This window comes from Diabrotica undecimpunctata, chromosome 3 (genome assembly GCF_040954645.1).
Source record: "Diabrotica undecimpunctata isolate CICGRU chromosome 3, icDiaUnde3, whole genome shotgun sequence".
Lineage (NCBI taxonomy): Eukaryota > Metazoa > Arthropoda > Insecta > Coleoptera > Chrysomelidae > Diabrotica > Diabrotica undecimpunctata.
Genome location: NC_092805.1, coordinates 162,364,143 through 162,389,861, shown reverse-complemented (window position 1 = coordinate 162,389,861; position 25,719 = coordinate 162,364,143). Strand labels below are relative to the sequence as shown.

Sequence of the window (25,719 nt, the reverse complement as noted above, 5' to 3'; positions counted from 1 at the left end):
AATAAGTCCTTTACTGCTATCGGATATTAGTAAATGTGGTATAATTGTTGAAATATCATTTTAATGCTGTTTAGTCCAATGATTTTTACGATTTATAGATTTTTTTCTGTTTATATTGTATGACTGATTATATGATCTATTAAACATCAATATTTATATATACTAATGTTTATATTACCTTTAATCCTTGAGCATGTGCTTCAGAACCATTTTCAACGTGTGATACAAAAAATCCAGTTCCATGTTCGTGCCCGCCTCTAATACTGAACCCCAAAGTTGCTCCATGCTTGCCTCCAACTCCTATGGGCACATTTCCGGTATGCCGTTTAACAAGCCGAATTGTTCTGACCCGATTATTTCTGCTGCCGCAGCTACCGCTCAAAGTTTCAGACGACATTGTTGAGCATGCATACTTATGGTGACTTATAGGATATTCCATGGTCATCATGGTTAGGTTCTGGAAATAATAAAGGTGATTACAACTAAAATAATCGCAAAATATAGTCTAATACAATGCAATATGGAGTTACCGACAAAAGGTGTAATTAGAGTAAGTTACGTCTTACAAATTTTAAATTAGATGTAAAAGATTTTCAGAAACCAGTACAGATATAGTATCATAAAATATCAGTATATGAACACTGTTTCTTTTTTGTTCGTTAAGGTCCACGAGTGTTAAATTTATAATTGTCTCTATTTTATCAAAAATTTGTCATACAATAGTCAAATCTAAATCAAACTGCATAAATAATAGAGATAGAAATATAGAGATATTATATATAAATTTGAAACTTATATTTTGAGTTATAACTTAGATAATTACGAGTATAATAAATATTATACAAGGCAGGCTGTTATTTAAATTTAAATGATTTAACTTTCCCGTCTCATCTCAAACATGCAAATATTCAGTACTTGAGTACTAGGTTTTCTACGTTACTCAATATTTAATTCTCCTCGAAACAATTCTTTAAACAACAATTTCATAACTAATATAATATTACTCAACATAATCGTTTGTTTATATTTTTTTCTGACAGCAGAAATTAATTAAGCTTTCCATGACATTCTATGGAGATATAAAACTACTACACAAACAGTTGAAATATACTGAAATAAACTTTGTATGTAAATTTTAAACGTGTGAGACATATTATATCTTCGGATGCTTGTCCGGATCCGGAAACACTGATATGTCATTGTCGAGAGAAGAATGAGAATTATTTCACATCGGCTTACACTCTCTTTTTCTCGGTAGACCCGGTGGTACCACCGAATAGCGTATCAATACAGCTAAACTTGCACCATGGGCGCACGAATTACTATAAAAAGATTTAATTGCAGGAGTTCAAATTATACGAAGACAAATAAGTCCACTAAATCCGCGATATATATATATATATATATATATATATATATATATATATATATATATATATATATATATATATATATATATATATATATATATATGTAAATACTCTTTTCTTTTGGGTGTGGTAGTCAATAAAAACAGAGCTTTGCTAAGGCGTACTATTTATTCTGAATCCAAGCTTTCGGTGGTTTTTTTCCACCTTTATCAAGGTCTACAAGAAAATTACTATGTTTTAAACAAATTGAATGGTGCCAAAAAAAAGGCTATAAAAAGTATAAAAAACTTACCCGAATGTAAGATTCGTGGCAGAAACAACAACGTTAAATAACATGATATACTGAAGTTGCAATTACACTTTAAAAATTACTGTTAAAAAAAAACACTTTAAAATTTCTAAATACGTTAAAAGTTAAAAACAAAATTAAGGACATGTTAAAACAGTCGTCGCTGCAGGCTTGATTTCAGTCACATTTCACGAGCAGAAAGAGAACGTGGGTGGACAAATATTGTTTAAATAGTTAGGAGAAAATACAAAAAACAACTTTGAAATTAACGTCTCACAAGATACTGTTTATGAATTTTGAGTACTACCAACTGTATTACCAACTTAAAAATAAGCGGGAAGTTCAAAATGTTATTCATGACATAAGCAATCGAAAGAAAATAGTATTTAGTAAATAGGTTTAGAAAAAATAATAACTCAAACAAAACAAATCTAAATTAGTAACTGAAGTTTGATCACAAGTATTCAATTAATACTGTAATATTTAACAAAAGAAAAGAACAAAGAAAACTCTGAGATGCAAAATAGCTCAGTCAAAATTCAATATAAAATTGTAAATTTTGCTAAGATTCTGGATCTCAGATCTCTTATTAAGATTGTTATTATCACTCTTGCTGATATGTACCATCTCTAAGAAAGTTCTCTTAAATTTATTTTTTTCTCTGGCTAATATTTTTACATTGTTGAAATCTATCTTATGGTCTAGATCGATAGTATGCTCTGCCAAAGCACAAGTAGGTTTGTTTAATCTACAATCACTCTTATGAGAAATAATACGGCTAGACAGATTCCTTCCAGTTTCACCAATGTACGTGGATGGACATTCAGTACATTGAATGCAATAAACAACATCTGTAGTCTCTAGAGTGGTTAGGGGTTGTTTTATTTTGCTATACAGCTGACGTATGGTTTTGATGTTCTTGTTAGCTATTTTGATATTCTTAAAGTCTTTAAAAATCTTAGTGAGTTCAACGGTTAGTTTTGGAATATATGGAAGGGCATAAAAATACACACTTGTTGAAGCTGAATTATTTTGTGCTGAGGGCACTGATTGTGACATAGTAAGTCTGTTGTTTCTATTAACAAAGGGAACATTAGACTGATTAATAAATTAATTTTTAATGTTCCCTTTGTTAATAGAAACAACAGACTTACTATGTCACAATCAGTGCCCTCAGCACAAAATAATTCAGCTTCAACAAGTGTGTATTTTTATGCCCTTCCATATATTCCAAAACTAACCGTTGAACTCACTAAGATTTTTAAAGACTTTAAGAATATCAAAATAGCTAACAAGAACATCAAAACCATACGTCAGCTGTATAGCAAAATAAAACAACCCCTAACCACTCTAGAGACTACAGATGTTGTTTATTGCATTCAATGTACTGAATGTCCATCCACGTACATTGGTGAAACTGGAAGGAATCTGTCTAGCCGTATTATTTCTCATAAGAGTGATTGTAGATTAAACAAACCTACTTGTGCTTTGGCAGAGCATACTATCGATCTAGACCATAAGATAGATTTCAACAATGTAAAAATATTAGCCAGAGAAAAAAATAAATTTAAGAGAACTTTCTTAGAGATGGTACATATCAGCAAGAGTGATAATAACAATCTTAATAAGAGATCTGAGATCCAGAATCTTAGCAAAATTTACAATTTTATATTGACTTTTGACTGAGCTATTTTGCATCTCAGAGTTTTCTTTGTTCTTTTCTTTTGTTAAATATTTCAGTATTAATTGAATACTTGTGATCAAACTTCAGTTACTAATTTAGATTTGTTTTGTTTGAGTTATTATTTTTTCTAAACCTATTTACTAAATACTATTTTCTTTCGATTGCTTATGTCATGAATAACATTTTGAACTTCCCGCTTATTTTTAAGTTGGTAATACAGTTGGTAGTACTCAAAATTCATAAACAGTATCTTGTGAGACGTTAATTTCAAAGTTGTTTTTTGTATTTTCTCCTAACTATTTAAACAATAATTGTCCACCCACGTTCTCTTTCCGCTCGTGAAATGTGACTGAAATCAAGCCTGCAGCGACGACTGTTTTAACATGTCGTCCTTAATTTTGTTTTTAACTTTTAACGTATTTAGAAATTTTAAAGTGTTTTTTTTTTTAACAGTAATTTTTAAAGTGTAATTGCAACTTCAGTATATCATGTTATTTAACGTTGTTGTTTCTGCCACGAATCTTACATTCGGGTAAGTTTTTTATACTTTTTATAGCCTTTTTTTGGCACCATTCAAACTGTTTAAAACATAGTAATTTTCTTTGTAGACCTTGATAAAGGTAGCAAAAAACCACCGAAAGCTTGGATTCAGAATAAATAGTACGCCTTAGCAAAGCTCTGTTTTTATTGACTACCACACCCAAAAGAAAAGAGTATTTACATATATTTTTTCCAAACTAGTCAAAAAATTTTGGACTACTTTTTCTTACTATATATATATATATATATATATATATATATATATATATATATATATATATATATATATATATATATATATATATATATATATGAAAATCACTAAGTTCTCGAGAAGAACCGCGTTGAGAATTTAATGCTCGACGTTTCGGCACCTATTTTGGAGCCATTTTCAAGATGGATACGGTTCGTCACTCGACACTGAGAAGTAGGCAGATTGAGACCTCAGTGACGTTTGACGGTTCTTGTATTTATACTGGTACGTCACGAGTGAGGGGAGTAGGGAGATTGAGACCGTATCCATCTTGAAAATGGTCTCCAAAATGAGTGCCGAAACGTGGAGCATTAAATTCTCAACGCGGTTCTTCCCGAGAACTTTTCATTTATCTGACCGCGGAAATCTATCCGAGTTAAATTTGTTTAATTTTTCATACATAAACGTGAAATTGTTCAATTATCTCTTGATTAAAAATTAAGTTATATTTTGACGAATCGGCACATGTTTTTAGTTTAGGGAAAATTTAGTTTTTGCTAGTTGGCACAACTGTCAAATGACAAATCAAACCGTTTTTAATAGTTAAACTAAATATAAACTATTATAGTTTATATTTTTATTGCAATTAATAAAAGAAAGACTTACATCATGCAGTTTTCACAGCTTATTTAAATATTTAATTTGATTTTAAATATTTACACAATATCTAAAGATCATAAAAATTCAACGGTTATTTGGTTACTTGTTTAAACACACTAAAATTATTATATTGTATATTATTTAAACTAATATTCGCTGTCGAGAAAACTATATTAAAAGTGAATCCTCTTTAACCATATATAGGCAAACAGTAATAATGGGAAAGTCCATTACCGAGTGATGTAGGTACGAACTTAAGAGTCATAAAAAACAAACAATATAAAAATTTGACAGAAAAATTTGAAAAAAAAACCAAAATCATAAAAATAGTAATAAAATACTTACTATGTACATATTTTAAAATAAATAATAATTTAACCATATGATAATCAAACATAACAATAATCTATGTCGTAATGTCGCTCTACTTATGGAATTTATTTAAGGCAAATATATAAATATCATTTTTAATAATACTATTAAATATGTTGAGAAAACTTTCTTGGGAATAGGTTCATTTAACTTTAAATATTGTTAAAAGCTTTTTATTCAAGTTGATGTTTCTACAGATATTCCATGTCTTTATCAAAACTATATCTAAAATTTATCGATTACTTTTATCATAGTGTTTATAAAACACTAGTAAAAACATGTAAAACGTAAAAAGTTAACATCTAAAGATAATTTTTCATGAAAATAATTCAATCTTCAATCTGAGTAAACAAAAATTTTAAAAGTACAACAAAACACAAATAAGAGAGAAATATATGAATATATACAAATTAAACAGTGCCTAAGAGCTATAAATGACAAAAAGACATGAATTTTGTGAAGAAACACAAGAATTTGGACCCACACTGTAGGCTACTGCCTCTGACAGCGACCTAAGATAGAGTAATCTAATTATCTTTTAAATTTATTCGCTTAACTTGGTATAAACAAAACATATACGATCACATATCTCCATACGATCTAGACAAAATTTGTCCAAAAGCTCGCCAAAGTAAGCAGTTTTATATACAAATCTACAGATAACCGACGAACGTAAGGTGTGAACGGAAAGTAATGAATTTAGCGCAAATTTAGTGCTGCGTATACCACTAGCGAAAGATTGTAAATGCTCGCGGCATATAACTCGGTGTATGTGATGTACGGTAACAGAACACATAGCTCAGATTCTTTTTCTAAGACTTGAACAAATCAAGGTATTAGAGATCATGGAAAAAAGGCACAATTAAAATTTGAGAAATTAAAAAGCCACCAAAATTTCATTAAGATGTAAGTATGCGATAGATAGTAGTTACCCAAACATCAACAGTTAACCTAAAAAAAACTTAAACAAGGACGTGCAGAAAATTGGAGCGGCAATTTGCAACAGTTTACAAAGACAGAAACATATTATAGAAGATCGAGACTCAGCTACGGCTATACTTACACTGATTATAAAGTAATGCGACATTTCTTATTTGATATAAAGATATCTTTTGTTTTGTTCAATAAAAACTAGCCTATAACATCCAAACTTGTATACATTGAAGAACAGTAGTGTTTAAAAATTATATTGGGAATTCAAGGATCAGTCACAACAGACATTTAAGTAAAAGACAGAAACTTAAGTCATTGAGAGGAATAGTTGTCATTGAATTTTGTGTATTTGTTTTGTTGTTATTAAATATTGTTCATTAGGCCTATCTTTTTCTCTTGTACTCTAAGTCTTGTACTATAATTGTATAATTTTCAAAGGTATTTTCCGCCGCCGCTGAAACCACATGCGTACCTACCTCTACATACAAGTCAACAATGTGAAGGTCTCAGGTGAGATTTGAGGTCGTCTCGCTTGGGGCTTTCTAAAGTAGGTCCGAGAAAGTGGACTTATCAATATGTGGATGAATGGCCGGCCAGCCGACGATTAGAAACTTATTATGCTCAGATACAATCAGACCTGACTTTTGTAACTAAAACATTGTTTACTTTTTCATTATATGAATTCGCCGTCTGTGTGGCTATTTTAAATTACTAAGAAAAACATAGAAAATGGGCAAACAATCAACGTCAGAAATAAAGTGGGTTTTTGTTTATTACTCAGCATTTTTAAAACATAATTTTTTGGCGGTACTAAGAATAAAAATATGATAATATTTTATTTCTACTATTCTACTAATTCCATATTTTTTAATTATTTCTAATAATTGCCAAGGTATTAAGTGCCTATTAATTCGTATATACAAGAGGGTTATATCCGTTTTGCGCAGAGTTTAGACAGGTTGTAAAAGAGCCACACTACGCAGTTTCAAAATGTGTGCCTTGACAGCATATCCCTATTGCGCGAATACCCCATGTATCCTGTCCCCACTGGAAAAATTTTACTGTTGGTCTAACAAAATTTCTTGAACCTTACTTACTTATATGGTGATGTCAATCTACGAACGATACTATGAAATCCGACATAAAGCCGCGTTTACACAATGACAATTTGCGAGACAATTGTCATCACGTGGTTGCGGATTGTCGGAGGCCAGTCCAGTTGAACGAGAAGATGTTTATACGGGGCCAACTATTGCCATGGCAGAAGACAGCTAAAACATGGCCGACTGCTCGTCATCTGCGGTGTCCGGTAAGGGATCTGGGGTCGTATTTTCGAATTCAATTGAATTTTTTCGTATACGAGTTAACTCGAAAGAAAAATTTCGTATACGAATTTGAATCTGTATTTTTGAACGTCCTTCGAAATTTTATACGTATACTAAAAGAATTTGCACCGACAACACTGCAAATTCGAACAACCAAAACTTAAATAATAAAAAAAGAAAAATAATTGGCAGTTTTACTTAACCTAGTTTATGGTGAATTTGTTATCTAAAACAAGAAGTAAAAAAGGGCATGAAATATGGTAGTTCAGTGTCGGCCGAACAAAAAAAAGCCATTCTATCAACTCCATTGTGAGGGGCCTTGTTAATCTGTACAATTTTTGAAATTGTACATCCGAATAGTCCTCTAGATGGTTAAGAATGGGTTGGTAAACTTGCCTCTTCGTTCCGCTAATATTATCGCCTCGGCAAGGGCGTTAACTATTTCTTTCTATTAAAAAATTATTAAAACCATCCATTAAAATCAAAGTTCAATGTAAAAATATAGTAGGTATTAATGTAAATTTTATTGTATTGTTTAATCTAAAACAACGATTAAAAACTATCAGCTGAAATTTTATCTGACTTACACGGGCCCAGTGACAACTGAAATGACAAAAATTACTTTGATCGTATACTAGCATCGAAATTTGAATGGTTCATACCCATTCGTGTCGTCGTATACGAAAAAATTCGTATACGCACTATTCGAAAATATAAAAAACTGGATTTCGAGCGAATTTCTTCTAATTTCGTATGCGAAATATGCTCGAACGAATTCGAAAATACGACCCCTGGCAAAAAACAAGACAGCACTACTGACCTACACCGTTCACACGGCGCCAATTGTCGCGACAATTGAGATTTCGAGTGGTGGGGGGCTCACTGGGAGCAGCTCATTGTCCTCAGTCTACTCCCGGAGACAACTGAATTTTGAGCCAATTGTGAGGGCAGTTGGCAAGGCAATTGGCCTGAAGTGTTTATACGAAGACAATAATTTCATGCCAGTCAGTTGTCTTCTGACAATTGTCTCGCCAATTGTCATCGTGTAAACGCGGCTTTACTGAAAACATTTAAATATCTTCGGTGCGTTCTCTACTTACCTTTTCTAAAAAAAGATTACTGTCGCTTACAATTTTCTTATCATTTAGTCTTTTCCTGATCAGGGACTCCAGCAGTTTCCCAAGAATATGCAGTAGCCCAATTGGCCTATTTGATTTTACGAGTTTGGAGTCTTTGTCTTTTTTAGCAGCAGGATTACCTTTGCTATCTTCCATGCTTTTAAGAATGATTATGCTAGAACCAATCTATTCATTATCCCCAGCACCCAGCTGAGTTCATTTGCGCCACCTCCTTAACAGCTTCTGGTGGAATTCCATCCAGCCCAGATTTTCCAGATAATCACGAAGATTCTTCAACCAAGGAATCTGCCTTCGGCCAACAGTTCTTGCTTGAATCTTTCCCTGTATTGTGAGTCTTAAATTTTCATACTTTGGTCCCCTCATCACCTGGCTTACGTATTCCAGTTTTCTTGTTTGTATAGCGGTGATTAGTTCTGTTTCTTTACCAACCCTCTCCAATACTTCTTTATTTGTAATTCTATCAGTACATTATATTTTTAATACTCTGTGATATAACAAGAGATATAACAAACCTGGATTCGAATAGCCTTCGAATAATATTGAAAATATGTATATAACATCGAATGGTACGTAGTCTGATTTCCAAATGAAGATGTTTGCATGATAGGAGTGGCTTCATTCGTATAAATGCTGATTTGGCAATCTCTATTCACCTGTTTATTTCTACAGTATAATCATTGGTTTTATTGATCAATATTTGTTTTATCATTTTATTATTAATTATGAAGTTAGACTTCTGTACAGATCTTTCTTCTGACTGATGCCCATCAATTTGAACTATGGCACTTTGGTTCCAATATATTATTTGGATTATCTTTATGATTTTACTGTCAACGTGCTTATTCATAAGTATTGATATTAGTTTTTCATGTCTTACTCTATCGAAAGCTTTTTCATGGTCAACAAAGCACAAGTGTAGGTCAACGTTTACATCCTGCCATCGCTGAATCAGTATATTGATGGCAAATAGTCCTTCTCGAGTAAGGATCAAGTTTTTAGCAATATTATTTTTTCTGAGATTTGAACCATTTGAACCTTTCGATCTGGAAGGCTCCTATGTCAAATAATGCAGCTATTTTCTTTTGCATTTCCATTGGCGTATCATAGGGATTTTTTTCTTATTTTTTAACAATCTTGTGTTCTGCCACACATCTTGGTTTAATTTCTCGCAGAGCTGATTCCACTGATCGCTTTTTGATTTACGGAGCATTATTATTTTATTCTTGATTCTTTTAGATCCTTCTGTATCTTTGTTGTTGAGTTATGTCCGCGGGTTCAAATTTTATTGTAAATAATTTTAAAACATTTTAAGTACATATTATATTATTTATTTGACAGTAAACACAAAAGTATCGGAGCATAATGATCATTCCTAACGTTATCAACATTAGGTCAGAAAGGCCTATTCTTTTCTTATGTAAAAGTGTACTTTCAGTTAAATTGTCTGAAACTTTGCAGAGAAGTAGCTTTGGTCATGCTGATCAACAGCTCTTTGTATTTCAAGACTCAGAAATCAATTGTTTCTGAGTAACAGAGGTTCAAAGTGTCAGTTTTTAGTCCACTTAAATAATACATAATATGTATTTCCACAAGGAAACTAAGTTCCTGTAGCTCGCTGTATACCATGTCTCACAAAAAATTTATTTAAAAATCTTCTATACAAGGTAGAAAATTAAAAACATTAATTATATACCTTTTATAAAGGATTTTTAAATAAATTTTTTAATATCTATTTGTATAATAGGGTGATTTGGCCGGTGGTTGGCCAGTTTTGTTCAATGTCAGTTTCGAATCATTGTAGAAGTATAGGCTGTTAGATTTTTTTAATAGAAATTTTTTAATGCATAGAGTGAATAGTTTTCTCAAGTTCTTGAATAATTTTAGCAACTATATATTATAAATTTAATTTATATTATTAATAGTACTAATGGATGTTTATTTTATTGGTAGTCGGCCAGTACATTTTAATAGTCGTCCAGAAATAAGTTAGTAGTTCTCCCGTACTTTATTAGCTCTCTTCAAACAATGTGGTATTAAGAAAAATCTCTAATGAAACTCACCTATATTAGGTTAGTTTTAATTATAAAAATAGGAAACAAGAAATAATTTGTAGTAGATAAAAAATGCATACTGCTCTCGAAAGTAAGTAACACCAAGATCTATCGATAACATACATACAAAATACAAATTATCATTGAAGATATTAAATAAATACAATATCTTGATAAAAAACGGCTAAAAACAATTTACAAATACATTTGTTATAATTTTTATTTGTCACATACATTACACCTAAAACATTCCTCTACCACTTCACTGTAAACACGCCCCTTGAATTTAGTGCATTTTAGGTGATACCAGATTGGACAAACGTCACAGCCAACATTCTTTTCGCTATCTTCTTCAGCATCGCTATAGAGATTTTCTAAACAATCACCACATTTTTGTTTGACTTGATGATTGTACACAATACCTTCATTGTCTGATACCTTAGTTGCCCCTTTCTTTAGTACTTTATTTCTTTTTTATATCGTGTTATTATTTAGTTTTCGCTTCCTATTCTCCAATCTCTTTTTCTTCTCGTTTTCCCTGTTCATTTTTTCTTTGTATTATAATGCTGCCTCCATTCCCCTGACGACGTAGCACTAGAAAATCGTCCACGAAGGGATCTAGAACATTTCTGAAGTGGCTAAGAATATTTTAAGTGTTTAGTAGATGGTGATTCTTCGGTTGCAGTTGCAGCAATATTTAGGTCAGGACTTTTCTCCTGTACAACTCTTAAAGAACTTTTGTAAGTTTTAAGCCCGTTAAACCTAAAATTATTATTCACAGACTTATTGTCAGTGCAATTCTAAAATGATAGTCTTTTCAATGATTTATCACAAGTAGGGGTTTGCAATGTAAACTTTTTTGGTTGTGGTGGGTGGGGCCTAGGGGGTTGATGGGGGTGAGTTCTCTTCATGTTATTTTAGTTCCCCCTTACGATCCTAGAAACGGTTTCAAGCATTTTTCGATATCAGTTTTTGTTCCCATATATCAATATAGCCTATTGTAAGTTTTAAAATTTTAAAATTGACACACTGTATAGTAATTACCTTTTCTATATTTAGTAAAAGGTAATTTTAAATCTAGTGATTGATTCTAACCGTCTAGTTCATATGTCCAACTAGACTAACAGTTATTATTTGAAATTATACTAGCTTGAAATTTATCTATCATCTTAACCAAATAAGTATTTGTTTCACACTCCAATGATTCTTGTAATAAAGAAATCAAAATAAACGAATCTTATTTGAAACAGATGCGGTCCTTTTACCAAAGGCGTACAAATCAAACAAGGAAATATGCAAGGAAATATTTAGGCTAATATTTTTATTTTTCTAAAATAGGCAGGAATAAGGCAAGAATTATTTTTTTTAAGTTTTTCTTGTAAAATGTTACAGTTGTTTTTAATATACATTAGAATTTAAACCACTAACACCCAAATTATTTTTTTAATATTATTAAAATTTTACTTATTAATAATTATCAGTAATATTGTTCTTAATATGGAAATTTTCATAAAATTGGACCGCTTGAAATTTCAACCGCTGTATGGAGTGGGTCCTTCTTGTCCTAGGACATCATTTGCCGCCTCCTTAACTGTTTTTCTACATATATTCAATTGTTAAATTCTCATCTATCGTGTTTTTATTTTCAAGATAATTTTGATACCTACCTTTTTAGTGTACGGGGCTCTTTCAAAAATTTTAAATTGTAGCGAGTGCTTCTCTTGTCCTTTTCTTTTTTTGTATTCTTCTATTTTGTATTCTATTCTATATTAGTTCCACGATAAGTACGTATATCCATTAAATTAGAGAAGTACCTGGTTTCTGTTAGGATGTGATCTATTTGATTTTTTGTTGTTCCATTAGGCGAAGTCCATTTCTAATGGTCAAATACCTATTTATTAATAACTGATAATTTATTGCACTTACAGGGTAATCTAATAGTTAATACAAAGATTATATTTGATTATAGTAATGCACAGATGATTTTGTAAGTTAAAACATAAAATATAAATTAAATCTAAATCTAAATTGCCCATGTAGTCTACAACCGGCGCTAATGCTTTATAGTAGGCCCATTATAGCATCCACTTTAATAAGATTTGACTATACCGCGTAAAAAGCTGCAATTTCACTCTTATTATACCATAACGTAATTTTAATTTCATCGTATTGTGGTTAAGGAGAGTAGCCCACAACTAAGAAGTGTATACTACATAGATAAACTGTATAAAAACGCTTATTTTCAAATTATTTCTTACATAACAATTTGTTCTGGTCAGATAACAAATACTTATCAATTATCTTTGCTAAATTATGCTTATTTGAGATATTCTAGAGATCGTTAACATTTTGATTTCAATATTTTTCTTCAAGTTTACTGTTATAGCGATCATAGAACTTTTTAATATAATTATGCATCGGTACAACTCAAATTTTATAAATATGGTATTATTCACTATATGGTGTAACTTGTTATTATGGTAAAACTCCCAATACAGCCATTTATATTTTCTCCTTAACTAAATTTTCAATAACAGCTCAACCAGATTGTTCTTGGGAGATTTTAACAACTACAAAATTGTCACCTCGGGGGAACAAATAAGAAACCACCTTCTGTTATCTCCGGGTGCTCTGTAGAGGGCTTCGAATATCGCAGTCGGAAGCTCCTCTACCCAAGTCCATTTACTGGGTATGGACTTTTATCTTTTATCTTCTGGATATTTATCTTCTGATGGCTTGTCTTGAAAAAGACAAGATATTTCTTACATGACAAAGGTGACCTGACCAAGTCGAAATAAAGCATCAGGTCGTGGTCTTCTGAAGGCTTGTCTTGAAAAAGACAAGATATTTCTTACATGACAAAAAAATAGGTCGAAATAAAACATCAGATTGTAGTTGAATAATATCTCAGCCACAGAGTATAATTGGAAAAGCAGGAAGCAGCGCCCCAAGAGCACTAAGCTCTCGGAGAGCCCGTGAGGGACTGACCTGGCTGACCTGAAAATCGCCAATATTTATATGCGCTGTTCGAGCGATAAATAGGGATTTCCAGGTCAAGAGCCAATGGGAGAATTCGAGGCGGGGCGATGCGCATCGAAATGCGTACTAGTCCACAGACTATCGCATTCGATGACAAAATACTATGACGTTATACATAAACTAGTGGTTGTGCAATACTTCACGATCCAAAACTCATATCATCTTTCCAGAGTAAAGTATGTGCAAGTATGCACAGAAATTATTATTAGACTTCTCTTTTACCATTTTTGGGAAAGACATATATGAAGTATACACGCGCCTTCCTTGTCTCTGGAACAGGGATAGTTTTTAAATAAGTCCCTTCTTATACATATTAGATATAGACCTACATATTAGATATAAAATCGGAATGTGCATGAACAGCTCAATATTTATTATTGCTGTCTCCTCATCGACGGGGTCCTTTTCTAACCAATGTATAACAACCATGAAATTTAAGTTATTAATAAACGTATTTTGTTGAAACGATGTGTTAAATTTGTGAACGAGAAAATTAAGAACATGTCTCATACCACCTGCTTCAAGATGGCTAAATCACTCTAACACCAATATCATACTCGAAGACCGATGCACTAAAGTAGTGTATGGTCCCATACTAAAGACTCAACATAGACCAAAATTGGTAAAAATATGTATCCAGCAATCAGACAACAAACTATCCTATTCAACAGAAGATTTAGTTTTAAGAAGACACAGTGGGGCTATCAGATAAACAAACTGGAACCAAGAACAAAAAAATGTCGAACAAATTGTTGATATAATAAAGAATATGTCCAGGAAAGCTATTTCCAGGGGGTGAAGACAACAATATTTCCCTGGAATATCCGGAAACAGCTGGACTTTCCCATTCAGAAGGATATTTAGCTTTAAGACAGCAAACTGGGAAAAATTTGCAACTATCCTAGACTATCAGATACACAACCTGGAACCAAGACCAAAACATTACCAACAATTTATTGATATAATAAAGAATACGTCCAGGAAATCTAATCCCAAGGATTACATACAACAATATCGCCCTGAAATGTCCGGGAACATCTGGACAATAAACTATACAATTCAGAAGAAGATTTAGCTTTAAGAAGGCAAACTGGGAAAAATTTTGCAACTATGCTAGACTATCATATACACAACCTGGAACCAAAACCAAAAAATTACGAATAATTTGTTGATATAATAAAGAATACTTCCATGAAAGCTAATCCGCGAGAGCGCACACAACAATATCTCCCTGGAATGTCCGAAACAGCTGAACAGTCGAATGAAAAAACAGTTGAGCGTGGAACAGCCCTACTCCATCAACTGAGTTAAGCCAAAAACATTGGAAAACATTGACATGACACATAGTAGCAAAATAGCATAAAATCTGGTTGAGAAACTTGCGGTGACCACAAAAAATACAAATTACTCTGCAAGGTTACATCACACCAAGTCTCCAACCAAATGTTGCTTGACCCAAATCCCATCAAAAATAATTAGATAACTGCAGCCAGAGGCTAACCACCTGAAAACACCATTCACCATGAAGGAGTTCCATGACGGTATGAATATGTTACAAAACGGAAAAGCTGCAGGTATGGACGATAGGTACACTGAATAGATCAAGTATTTCGGCAACAATCTAAGAACTGGATTTCGGAACTATACAATAAGTGCTGTTAAACCTGCAAAATACCAAAATCCCTGAGAAAATCAAAAGTAATAGCCACAAGGAAATAAATAGCTGTAGTTTGCTGTATGCCATGAATCACAAAAATGTTTATTTAAAAAATTCTTAATTAAAAATATATTAATATTAAAACCCCATCGGGCTACATCACAGAACGTTTTTAGAATGACTATTCCCTCATCAGTGTTATCCTAAAATAAGTATTATAACTTTATTTAAAGCAAACGTGAAAGTTGTGTCACATTTAGACACATACCTCCGGTTATATTGACTTATTTGTTTAGACTTCCGTCCCAATATGTCATTTTGATCAGTTGCTATCAATAGGTCCCCATAGAGACGTTGTCTAAGGGCTAATAACCCCAGTGTAGTCCTACGTTGCCATTAAGTTAATTCCATTTTGCCCTTCCAGTTATTTACAGGGTTTTGACCCATGTATTTAGTGGCTTCAAATATGTAAATCTAGTAAGTATTAAACCACATTTTTGTTATAATCTTGGTCAAAATTTTAACTATCACATTTAAAGTGGTAATACTTATTTTAGGATAGAATTGATGATGGTATAGCCCCATAAGGTTTTTATACATTATACCTTTTATAAAACATTTTTTAAATAAATTTTTTTTTCAAAAGTAATAGCTTTGCTCAAACCGGGAAAGGATCCAGATAATCCCATTAGCTACATACCCATCTCCCTTCTCGGTCTTCTCTTAAAATTATATGAATAGAAAAAAACGTCTATAAAAACCGCATCCGACAATAAGGAGGATTTAGACCTAGCAAGACAGATACGAGCTAAGTCCTTGCAATAACAGAACATATCGAAGGGAGAATTAAGAAGAAACTCATAACAGGGGTTGCTTTCGTTGATTTGAGAGCAGCTGACGATACGTTTAGTCATAATATACTGCTTCAAAACACTACTGCATCAAAACGAGATAAAAAGTAACCACCAGAAAAAATCTACTTAGGAATCTAACAGATAGCAAATAGGGTGCATATACTGGTGTTCTAAGACAACGCCACAGGCAGTATGCTTCTCAACCGCTGAATACGTGATTTCCGTTTGGAGTAAATCTGTTTACAGCAAACAGGTTGATGACCCTCAATGAGACCTGCAGAATAGTGACGGATTGCATGAAACCAACACCATTTACAATTCTCTACAAAGCAGCAAGTTTTTAGATCCCACAACTCGCATAAGAGTAGCAGAACACGTAGAGAAGATTTAACAAATCTCAGATGAGTTCTTCCTAAACCTCGAAAACCACCAAAACCACTGGCATCTCGCAAAAGTTTTCTCGGAACAGTGCAGGCTGAGCCGCTCGAACATTTGCCCCTTCCCCAGGCTCGATGAATCGGCCAAAACCTAAACATTAAAATATGGAAAACCTTAAAAAGTATTATAACGAGAGTCGATCCAGTGAAGATTCTCCCTTCACTCTAGTGCATAGTGATAAATTTACCCATTTCTCACAACACACCCCTTTAAATGGGAGCACTCCACGGTTTTTTCATATTTGGGGATCCGTTGACCATATGAAACAATAAAAACCTTTTAACGTTGTAGTTCCTTTCTAAAGTACATAATCAATAGCTTATACTTCGACTTTTGCTAGATCACATCTACGTTTTATATCTTCCTATAGTGACCTTGTGATCAATGATCCAAGATATAAATATGATCTCACAACCTCAAACCGGTCGATCGTGGTTATGTGTAGATGATTGCTCTGTAGTCTATCCACTATCACGATCTTTGTTTTTGATATGATCAACACCAAGAGCAGACCAAATATTTGACTTTATAGGCAGGATAAGTGCAAACGTATACATTTAAGGTCGATTTATACACATCCGTGAAGTATCCGTTCCATGTTATGACAGTGCCCGGCAAAAAAACAATAATACACTCTTACGACTATATCAATACATTGGCGTTTTCCGGACGGGCCCGTCCGTGCCCGGCCTGAAATTAATCTCAAACGATATTTTTGTTTTCGGCATCGCACCGATTTGTATAAACACGATTTTATTGTTTTGTTAACGCGAGTGCTTGTAAACAGACAAGCAGGAGCTGTTGTGCGGTTAGTATGTTATGGTTTTTTATATTTTTATATTTATATTTCTAAAATTTTCGTGCATTTTTTAACGTCCTATAATTCTCTATATAATTTAAATTCTTCTTCGGTTTGTGTTTTTTCCACATAGGATGCACACTTCATCTTCTTTGTTTCCGCCTTTTCTACTCTTGCTCTTCCTCTTCATCAAGTAATAATGCCAACACGGTGAAATCTTCTATCTTAGCCTCCATATTTGCAACTTTCTTTTACGCAGAAATATGTAACGTTTTCTTCTCTATTGGGTCCAGTATGCACCCTGCTACAACACGGTTGTATGTAAATATAACGTTAAAAATACCCAGACTCGACACTGACACGAAACGGACACGGCACGGATATAAATAAACCGATCTTAAATTGCAAATTATATATTTCGCCTTTATTTTATTTTGATTTTAGGGCCTTTAACATATTGCGACAACGTTGTAAAAAAAAATGAGAACATCCGACTGTTTCTTTTTTAAATGAAATTTAACAGTTCACTTTTATATATTTATAAGTTATTTGTTTTAATTTTTAATTATGTATTTGTCTTTCTGAAAAGAAAAAAAAAAGCGATCACTTGTTAATAATTTCACACCGTTGCCAAGTTCCAGTTCCAATTACAGATTATGTACAAATTATGATATGGCCATCATTTAGCTGTTTATATAATATTTATATATTTATTTATACAAATGGAATATATAGTGTACAGCTATACATGTTATTAATATAAACCCAGGTCAAATTTAATATGAGATCCCAACATTTCAATAGGAAAAGCAATTTTTTAAAAACAAACCAATAAATATATGAAACGTACACTGACTATACAGACACAAAACTGATTTATGACTCTTTGCCATAAATCATACACCATGATGAGTTGATTGAATTCCTTGACTTCGACAACGATTTTATTGGTGAAATAATTATATATCCCAGAATCCGATATGAACATGCTTTGTTTCCTCAGCTGTAGTTAAAGGAATTATTTTATATAGCAGATAAAATAAAACCAACGACATAAAATAAATTGAAAATCTATAAATCTTACAGGCCAATGACACTGTCGTAATTGCAGACACTCTGAAAAGATTAGAATTTCTGAAAATTATTTCTGCTAAACGAGATATTTTTTCTTTAAAATATAAAGATCATAAACATAATAAATTTCACTAATGATAGTGTATGCTTCACAAATAAATGTTATTTAATTAAAAAAGAAGGACGAGCTAACAATTTTTCAGACACAAATAATAAAATTACTAGGACCAAAGATATCAAATTATCAAACGAAGACGAGGTAAAGACATAGATGAACGATGAAGTAGACGAATGGATAAACAATGAGGACTTCGCAAAGAATAAGATTATACAGGCCCATATTAGCAAAAAGGAAGACACGTCTCTTAAGAATGATAGCAGATTGGATACCATCAGATAAAATACAAAGATAGATAGCGGAGATCAGATATGGGAATAAGTGGAAGAGAAATTGGCTATGTCATACAGACATAAGCTGGAGATTTTGTACAAGACTCCATATTTTGACTACATCATATGCTACACATTCAATAGACCTTTACAAGCTGGTACAGAGTTCTACAATTCTAAAATAGGTATCATGAATGAATGGATGGTGTATAATAAGCCGAAGCGAACGGCTTAAAAAAATAGATAGAACAGACTCGAAAAAACATAGCAGAAATTGTTAAATAATTTCTTCATTATGATTTTTATGGCCGTAAGATCTACCTGGATTTAAATCGGGTAGTGATGCGCATCATAAAGTGTTGCTTCCAGATAACAACTCTACCCTCTTTCACCAAATTCCTATCCTCACCTCCAAGAAGTATGATCATGGTCACATGGGTGAACCCTGGTAACCTTAGCAACCCTACTACTGGAGATTGGGTAACAAACCCAATGGAAGGTAGGGTCGGGGCTGATGACGAAGGGAGCTTACTGGTCAATAACTTCGGGCGGATGAGCTGGTAAGTAGAAGGGCATTCTTTTGTCCCAAGATTGACAAAGCGGTCTCAAAGGCCGATGAACCATAAATGGTCAACGGCATAAGGATGCAGAAGCCAAAAAGGAACCATTGCATTAAAGATCCCTAAGGATATATCAAGAAAAATCACCTGCTATATGGGGTAGAAGCTTGGACTCTTAAGGCCCACTCCATAAAAAATTGGAGACATTCGAAATATGGCTATACAGGCGTATTCTTAAAATTCCTTGGACTGCAAAAGTCTCAAACGAATGAGTGTTAAGACGAATTGGACATTGCAGAAAGTTTATCAACCCAATTAAAATAAGAAAAACATCGTATCTGGGCCACATACTTCGAAACGATAAATACTCTCTTCTGCACGTCATCATGCAAGCAAGAGTAGAGGAAAGAAAAGGCTTGGAGAGAAAGAAGAAATTTTAGCTGAGGATTATCAAAAATTGGACTAACCTTAGTCTTCTTCTGTTTCTTCCTTCTTATATGTAGGCTTTAAATCCTGTTTCTTCTTTAATATTAGCCTCCTAAATTGTTTAAATTATCGCACTATATTTTTCTTGGTCTGCCAATACTTCGTCCATTTGGTGACTACTCTCATGCTAATCGTACTATCCCATCCTCTGCCAGTCTACTAATTTGTTCGTTCCATTCCAGTTTCCGTTTTGTCACCCATCCATTTATGTCTTCTATATTGCATGCTCTTATGTTTTCGCTTCTCTCCCCATCCAACAGACTTTTCCCTGATATTCGTCGGAGTATTTTCATCTCTGTTTTTTCCTAGTAGTCGTCTCGTTTAAGATGTGTCAGGTCTGGTCTCCGCCGTGTATGTTAATAAAGTCTAATCTCATCTCCGTAACTAGTCATATCTATTTCCAGATATGTACACCTCGCTTCCTGCTTTATTATTTTCCCATCAATTTCGATTTTACATCGTAGTGGATATTAAATGTTGTCATTCATTTGGTTTTTTCTGCTGATATTATCATATTGTATTTCTTTGCTATTGTATTGAAGATATATGTTAATAAAAAAAAAAGTAGTGGCTATACCGCTCTGAGGAGACCTAAAGAGGTCGAAATACGTTTAAGCGGCTGTCGCTGCTCTGTATCAAAACAAAAATCTAATACCGTCATTATGTGATATATATTAATCTTTGGAGCTGGTCTTCTGTCTCGGCGATTAATGCGACGTCGTCTGCGTGACCTAATATTTGGATTTATTTGTTGCCCATTCTGTAACCATGACCTTTACGTACTGCTTGTATTATTTCGTCTAATAATAAATTAAAGAGAAGTGGGCTTAACGAGTCACCCTGCCTGACTCCGCTTTGTACTGGTATACACTGTGTTAGTTTTCCATTTATCTTTGCCTGTATTCGATTATGTAAGTAGATGTTTACGATGGTTTGCCATTTTGTCAGGTCTATATAAAACATAGATATGCTGGTTTATTGTACTCGATGGCCTTTTCTGCGATTTGTCTTAGTACAAATACGGCGTCTACGCAGGATTTTCCGGATCTGAATCCTTGTTGTTCATCTGATAAAGTTGTTAGTGTATTATTTTTGTTGGTTAGAACTTTTGTGATAATCTTAAGTGCGGTGTTTAGTAGATTTATACCTCTATAATTGTTGTGGTCTTCTTTATCTCCTTTCTTGAACATTGGTATCATTATGCTGTTTCTCTTGCAGTGCAATATTAGTTTTTGTATAAGTTTTGTCATCTCTAGGGTTATAATTTCTCCTCCGTGTTTTAGAAGCTCGTTGGTTATTCCCCCTGTCCTGGTGACTTTCTATTTTTGAGTGAATTTATGGTTATCTCTACTTCCTGATTTCTGATTTCGTGTCTTAATTGAGGTACGTTATTGTATTGATTATTATTTTCATTTCCTTTAAACAGTTCCGTCAGGTATCTTTCACATTCGTTTTTCCATTTAAGATATTTGATTTGCCATAAAATTAAATGGGACGAAAATCCCAAACGAGATTCGATTACTCTAAGATGGTATAATCATAAACGTAAACTGATTGTTGCGTCTTACTTCGGCTATAAAGATTCAAGTAATTATCTTTAGCATATCAATTTTAGTCTAAATTTATTATTATTACAACACGCACCATATACGCCTCTATTCCCTGCAGTTGTATCCTACATTTACATAATATAATGTGGTTGTAAGCAATAACCAATTTGTGAATTACTTTATATGCATCTGTGTTGTGGGATGGTTTAACTCGACAATCATTAGAAAGTTGCACGGTCCACACCTATCTTATCGAAAAAACTTAATAAATAATTTATTTGTTTGTTGCCTAAAATAGCAATAAAATTAACTATGAAACTTTCTTTCCCAAGGTCTTTTCTTGTTTTGACTGAAAATAAGAATCGAATGTGTGAAAGTTTCATCTTTTTTAACTGTGATATATAAAAATACAATTCTGTAACAAACATAAAACGTAAACACAAAAATTAATAATAAAGTTAGAATGTCTCGGACACAAAATGAGAAACGGCAGTAAATACCGTAAAACAGGGTGAATAGAAACAGTGGGGTGAATAGAAACAAAACTTTATTTATATTATGTAATTTATTTCGTACATAACTATGGATAAATAGTGGCAACCATTATTTTTTTTATGTTGCTACACTTTAGGCTAAAAGGAAAATAATGTTTTGTTTGGTTGGCAGCACTGGTTCCCGTTTGTTTGTCTTGTTGACATTTATCACGCGATTCTTGTGTTTTTTTATCCACTTAGAACTTTCCAGGTAAGTCAGAATACGTAGTGTTCTTAAAAGTAAATAGCTGCACAAAACATAGTTTAATTATCCATACAAAAGATTACGGCTTGCTTTAAGCTTTAACTTTAACGATACTATTTCAAAAACTATTCATATTTTTTAGGTTATGTTTTCAGAATTTATGGGGTGAATAGAAACATATAATTTTTACTGTTTCTATTCACCCCACAAGAAAATTGTAATACTACATCACATTTATACTAGATAAAATACATATTGTGTGTTATATATTTATGTTAGACACTTAAATGGCATGGCTGTTTTGTTTCAGGGCCCTGTAAAATGCCAAGAAAGTACAAACCGGTGGTTGGAGGGGGCTACAAAAAGCACGATTCAAAAATAATCGAAAATGCACTTTCTGACATACAGAAGGGACCAAGCCTTCGGAAGTCTGCTGAGAAACATGGTTTGCATTATAGTATTATATATCGGCACTTGAAAAGAGGCCTCAATGTGAAGAAACATGGTGGTCAGACAGCTTTATCTCTCGAAGAAGAACAACTGTTTGTTGAAAGGCTGAAGATATGTGGCGAATGGGGCTATCCTATTGACACTTCAACTCTACGACTCCTTATAAAAGATTTCTTAGACCGAAGAGGGAAAGAAGTTAAGAGGTTTAAAGATAACCTTCCTGGCCGTGACTTTGTTGAATCATTTTTAAAATGTCATAAGGATCAACTGGCCGTGAGAATGTGTCAGAATATTAAACGATCGAGAGCTTGTCACACCAGCTCTCGATCGTTTAATATTCTTATCCAGAAACAATTAACAACTATTTTGATGAACTGACAAATGAATTAAAGGATGTGCCCTTATCTAATATTGTTAACTATGATGAGATGAACCTAAGTGATGACCCTGGTAAACGAAAGGTCATTATACGTAGAGGGACAAAATATCCAGAAAGGATCATAAACCTTCTTCATAGACAGAAACTGGGCCAAAAAACGCCAGGTACAACCGAACAAAGTCTGGCTGGTTTGATTCCTTCTGCTTCGAAGATTGGGTACTGACAGTTGCTCTTCCATACCTGAAAAAACAAACGAGTCGAAAATTTCTGATTGGGGGCAATTTGTCTTCCCATTTATCAGTTGAATCTGTGAAGTTGTGTAAAGACAATGCTATCAATTTTATTTTTCTCCCAGCTAACTCCACCCATCTGACACAACTTCTAGACGTGGCATTTTTTCGGCCATTGAAAGCAACATGGCGACAAATTCTCGAAGAGTGGAAAAATGGCCCAGGAAGAGCGGAAGCAACTGTTTCTAAGGATAAATTTCCAATGTTATTGAAAAAGTTGTGTGATTCATTGAAGAAAGAAAATGTGATCGCCGGTTTTAAGAAGTGCGATATAGCGCCTCTAAATAGGAACAAAGTGCTGTCTATGCTTCCACAAATTATTGATGAAGAGGAAAACCAAAATCCCGAAAACATTCAAAAGAACTACGAAGCTGTTGACAATAGTTTCAAAGAGCTCCTTCATAGTCTAAGAGAAGATCAGACTCCTAAGATAAGGTAAAATAGAACCAAAGTTAATGTGAAACCCGGCAAAAGTATCAGTGTTGAGGACTTTGTCGACGACGATGAGAAATTAAATCCCCAAACTTCACTTGCTAGTGACCAAAACCCATGTTCCTCCAAACAGTTTCAGCCAAATAAAAACCGAAAGCATGTGGAGTTATCATCAGAAGATGAAGATGACTTTTCAGTGCAGGATACTGACTCTTCAGATGCCCCTGATCTAGATGAAAGTACTGACAAGGCCTCAGGCGAAAACCTCGTCATTAATGAAGATCACTACATGTTAGTCAAAGTTTATGGTAAAAAAAAACATATTTTGGATGTTATATATGCAAGGTTGCTTTCCTTGAAGATGACGGTTTCGTTGGAATATTTTTGAAAAGAGTGCAACAAACTAATAAGTTTACCATAACTGAAGAAGAATCACTTGTCTCCAGAAACGACGTCAGTCATCCTAAAACTATACTCCCCAGTATTTTCCTCAAGTACGCAATTTAAAGACATGATATTTTTCGAAGATGACCTGTCTAATTTCACAATTTATTAATCATTATTTAATCTTATTAATTACGATTTGTTTACTTAGAGTTATGTAATTTCTTTTGTTTATATAGCTACCTACTTAAATAAATCATTATGTTGAGAAATAAATTTGTATTTACCCATTTATAAATTAAAAATACCATATTTAACTGCTTCTATTCACCCCGATTCCTTTCAATAGAAACAAACATAAAATTAAAGTACTGTTTCTATTCACCTCCCTGTGAGGGGTGAATAGAAACACCATGTTTTAATTTTTTTTCTTTAAAATAAAATTAAATTAAAAAATTTAAATACTATAAACAAATAGGTCTAACAGAGACCTGTGTTTGGGCAAAAAATTGTGTATCTAGAACAACTACAAATATAAAAAATTTTAAACCAAAGTTGAAAATTGTTTCTATTCACCCCGTTTTAAGGTACATATTACTGAAAATAATCCTTCAAGGCAAAGTATTCGGAAAGCGAAGAATGGAAAGAAGATGAATATCATTGTTAAAAAACCTGAGAAAATGGTTCTCCACAACAACAACTAATCTATTTAAAGCATCAGTTAATAAAATAATTATAGCCAGAATGATCGCCAATATTCGAAACGAATAGGCACCAAAAGAAGAAGAAGAATACTAAAGTGGAGGCAGTTGTTATCAGAGATCCAGTAAATTAATGGATAATTCCATATAAAGGAATTGATTTATTAACAACCAAAGTGATAACAAATAAACTGAATGAAATTATAACACTAGCAGAAGAACAACAAGGTTTTAGGTCGGGAAAATCATGCACCAACGCTATAGTTATAATGAAGCAAGTGCAAGAGAAATCGTTCTTCTTCTTCAAGTGCCCTGTCCGTTGCGAACGTTGGCTATTGACATGGCAATTCTAATCTTGTTTGCGGCGCTTCTGAATAGTTCGACCGATGTGAGCCCGAACCACTTCCTCAGATTTTGGAGCCACGAGTGTTTTCTCCTGCCTGGCCCTCGCTTACTGTCTATTTTTCCCTGGACAATTAATTGCAGTAGACGGTACTTATCGTGTCTCAATATGTGACCTAGATATTCAAGCTTTCTTTGTTTAATTGTATTCACGATTTCGTGCTCCTTTCCGATTCTTTTTATTACCTCTATGTTGGTGACATGTTCGGTCCAGGATATACGAAGAATGCGTCGGTACACCCACATTTCGAATGCTTCTAGTTTTCTCGTGAGCGTCTCCGTCAGCGTCCAGGCCTCCACACCATACAGTAAGATCAAGAGAAAGAGAAATCATTAGAATACAATAAACCGGCATATCTATGTTTCGTTGACCTTACGAGGGCATTTGACCGGGTCAAATTAAAAGACGTTATCCACTTACTGTACGCAAATCTCTAGGAATAATCAAAACGATCGAAAATACTTATCAAAACAACACAATAAAAGTAAAAGTATAAGAAGAACTAACCGACCCTATTGACGCTGGCAATGGCATAAGAC

The 25,719-nt window shown here is 33.3% G+C and overlaps 1 protein-coding gene across 1 annotated transcript in view; it reads right to left on the bottom strand.

Annotated features, from left to right (window-relative positions):
* Nucleotides 1-25,719, bottom strand: part of LOC140437738 (uncharacterized) — a 223,068-nt gene that overhangs the window by 160,949 nt on the left and 36,400 nt on the right. The window contains exon 2 of the mRNA XM_072527432.1: nucleotides 179-457. Within this exon, the coding sequence (XP_072383533.1) occupies nucleotides 179-448 (270 nt within the window). The 5' untranslated portion in view covers nucleotides 449-457. The remainder of the gene's footprint in view (nucleotides 1-178; nucleotides 458-25,719) is intronic.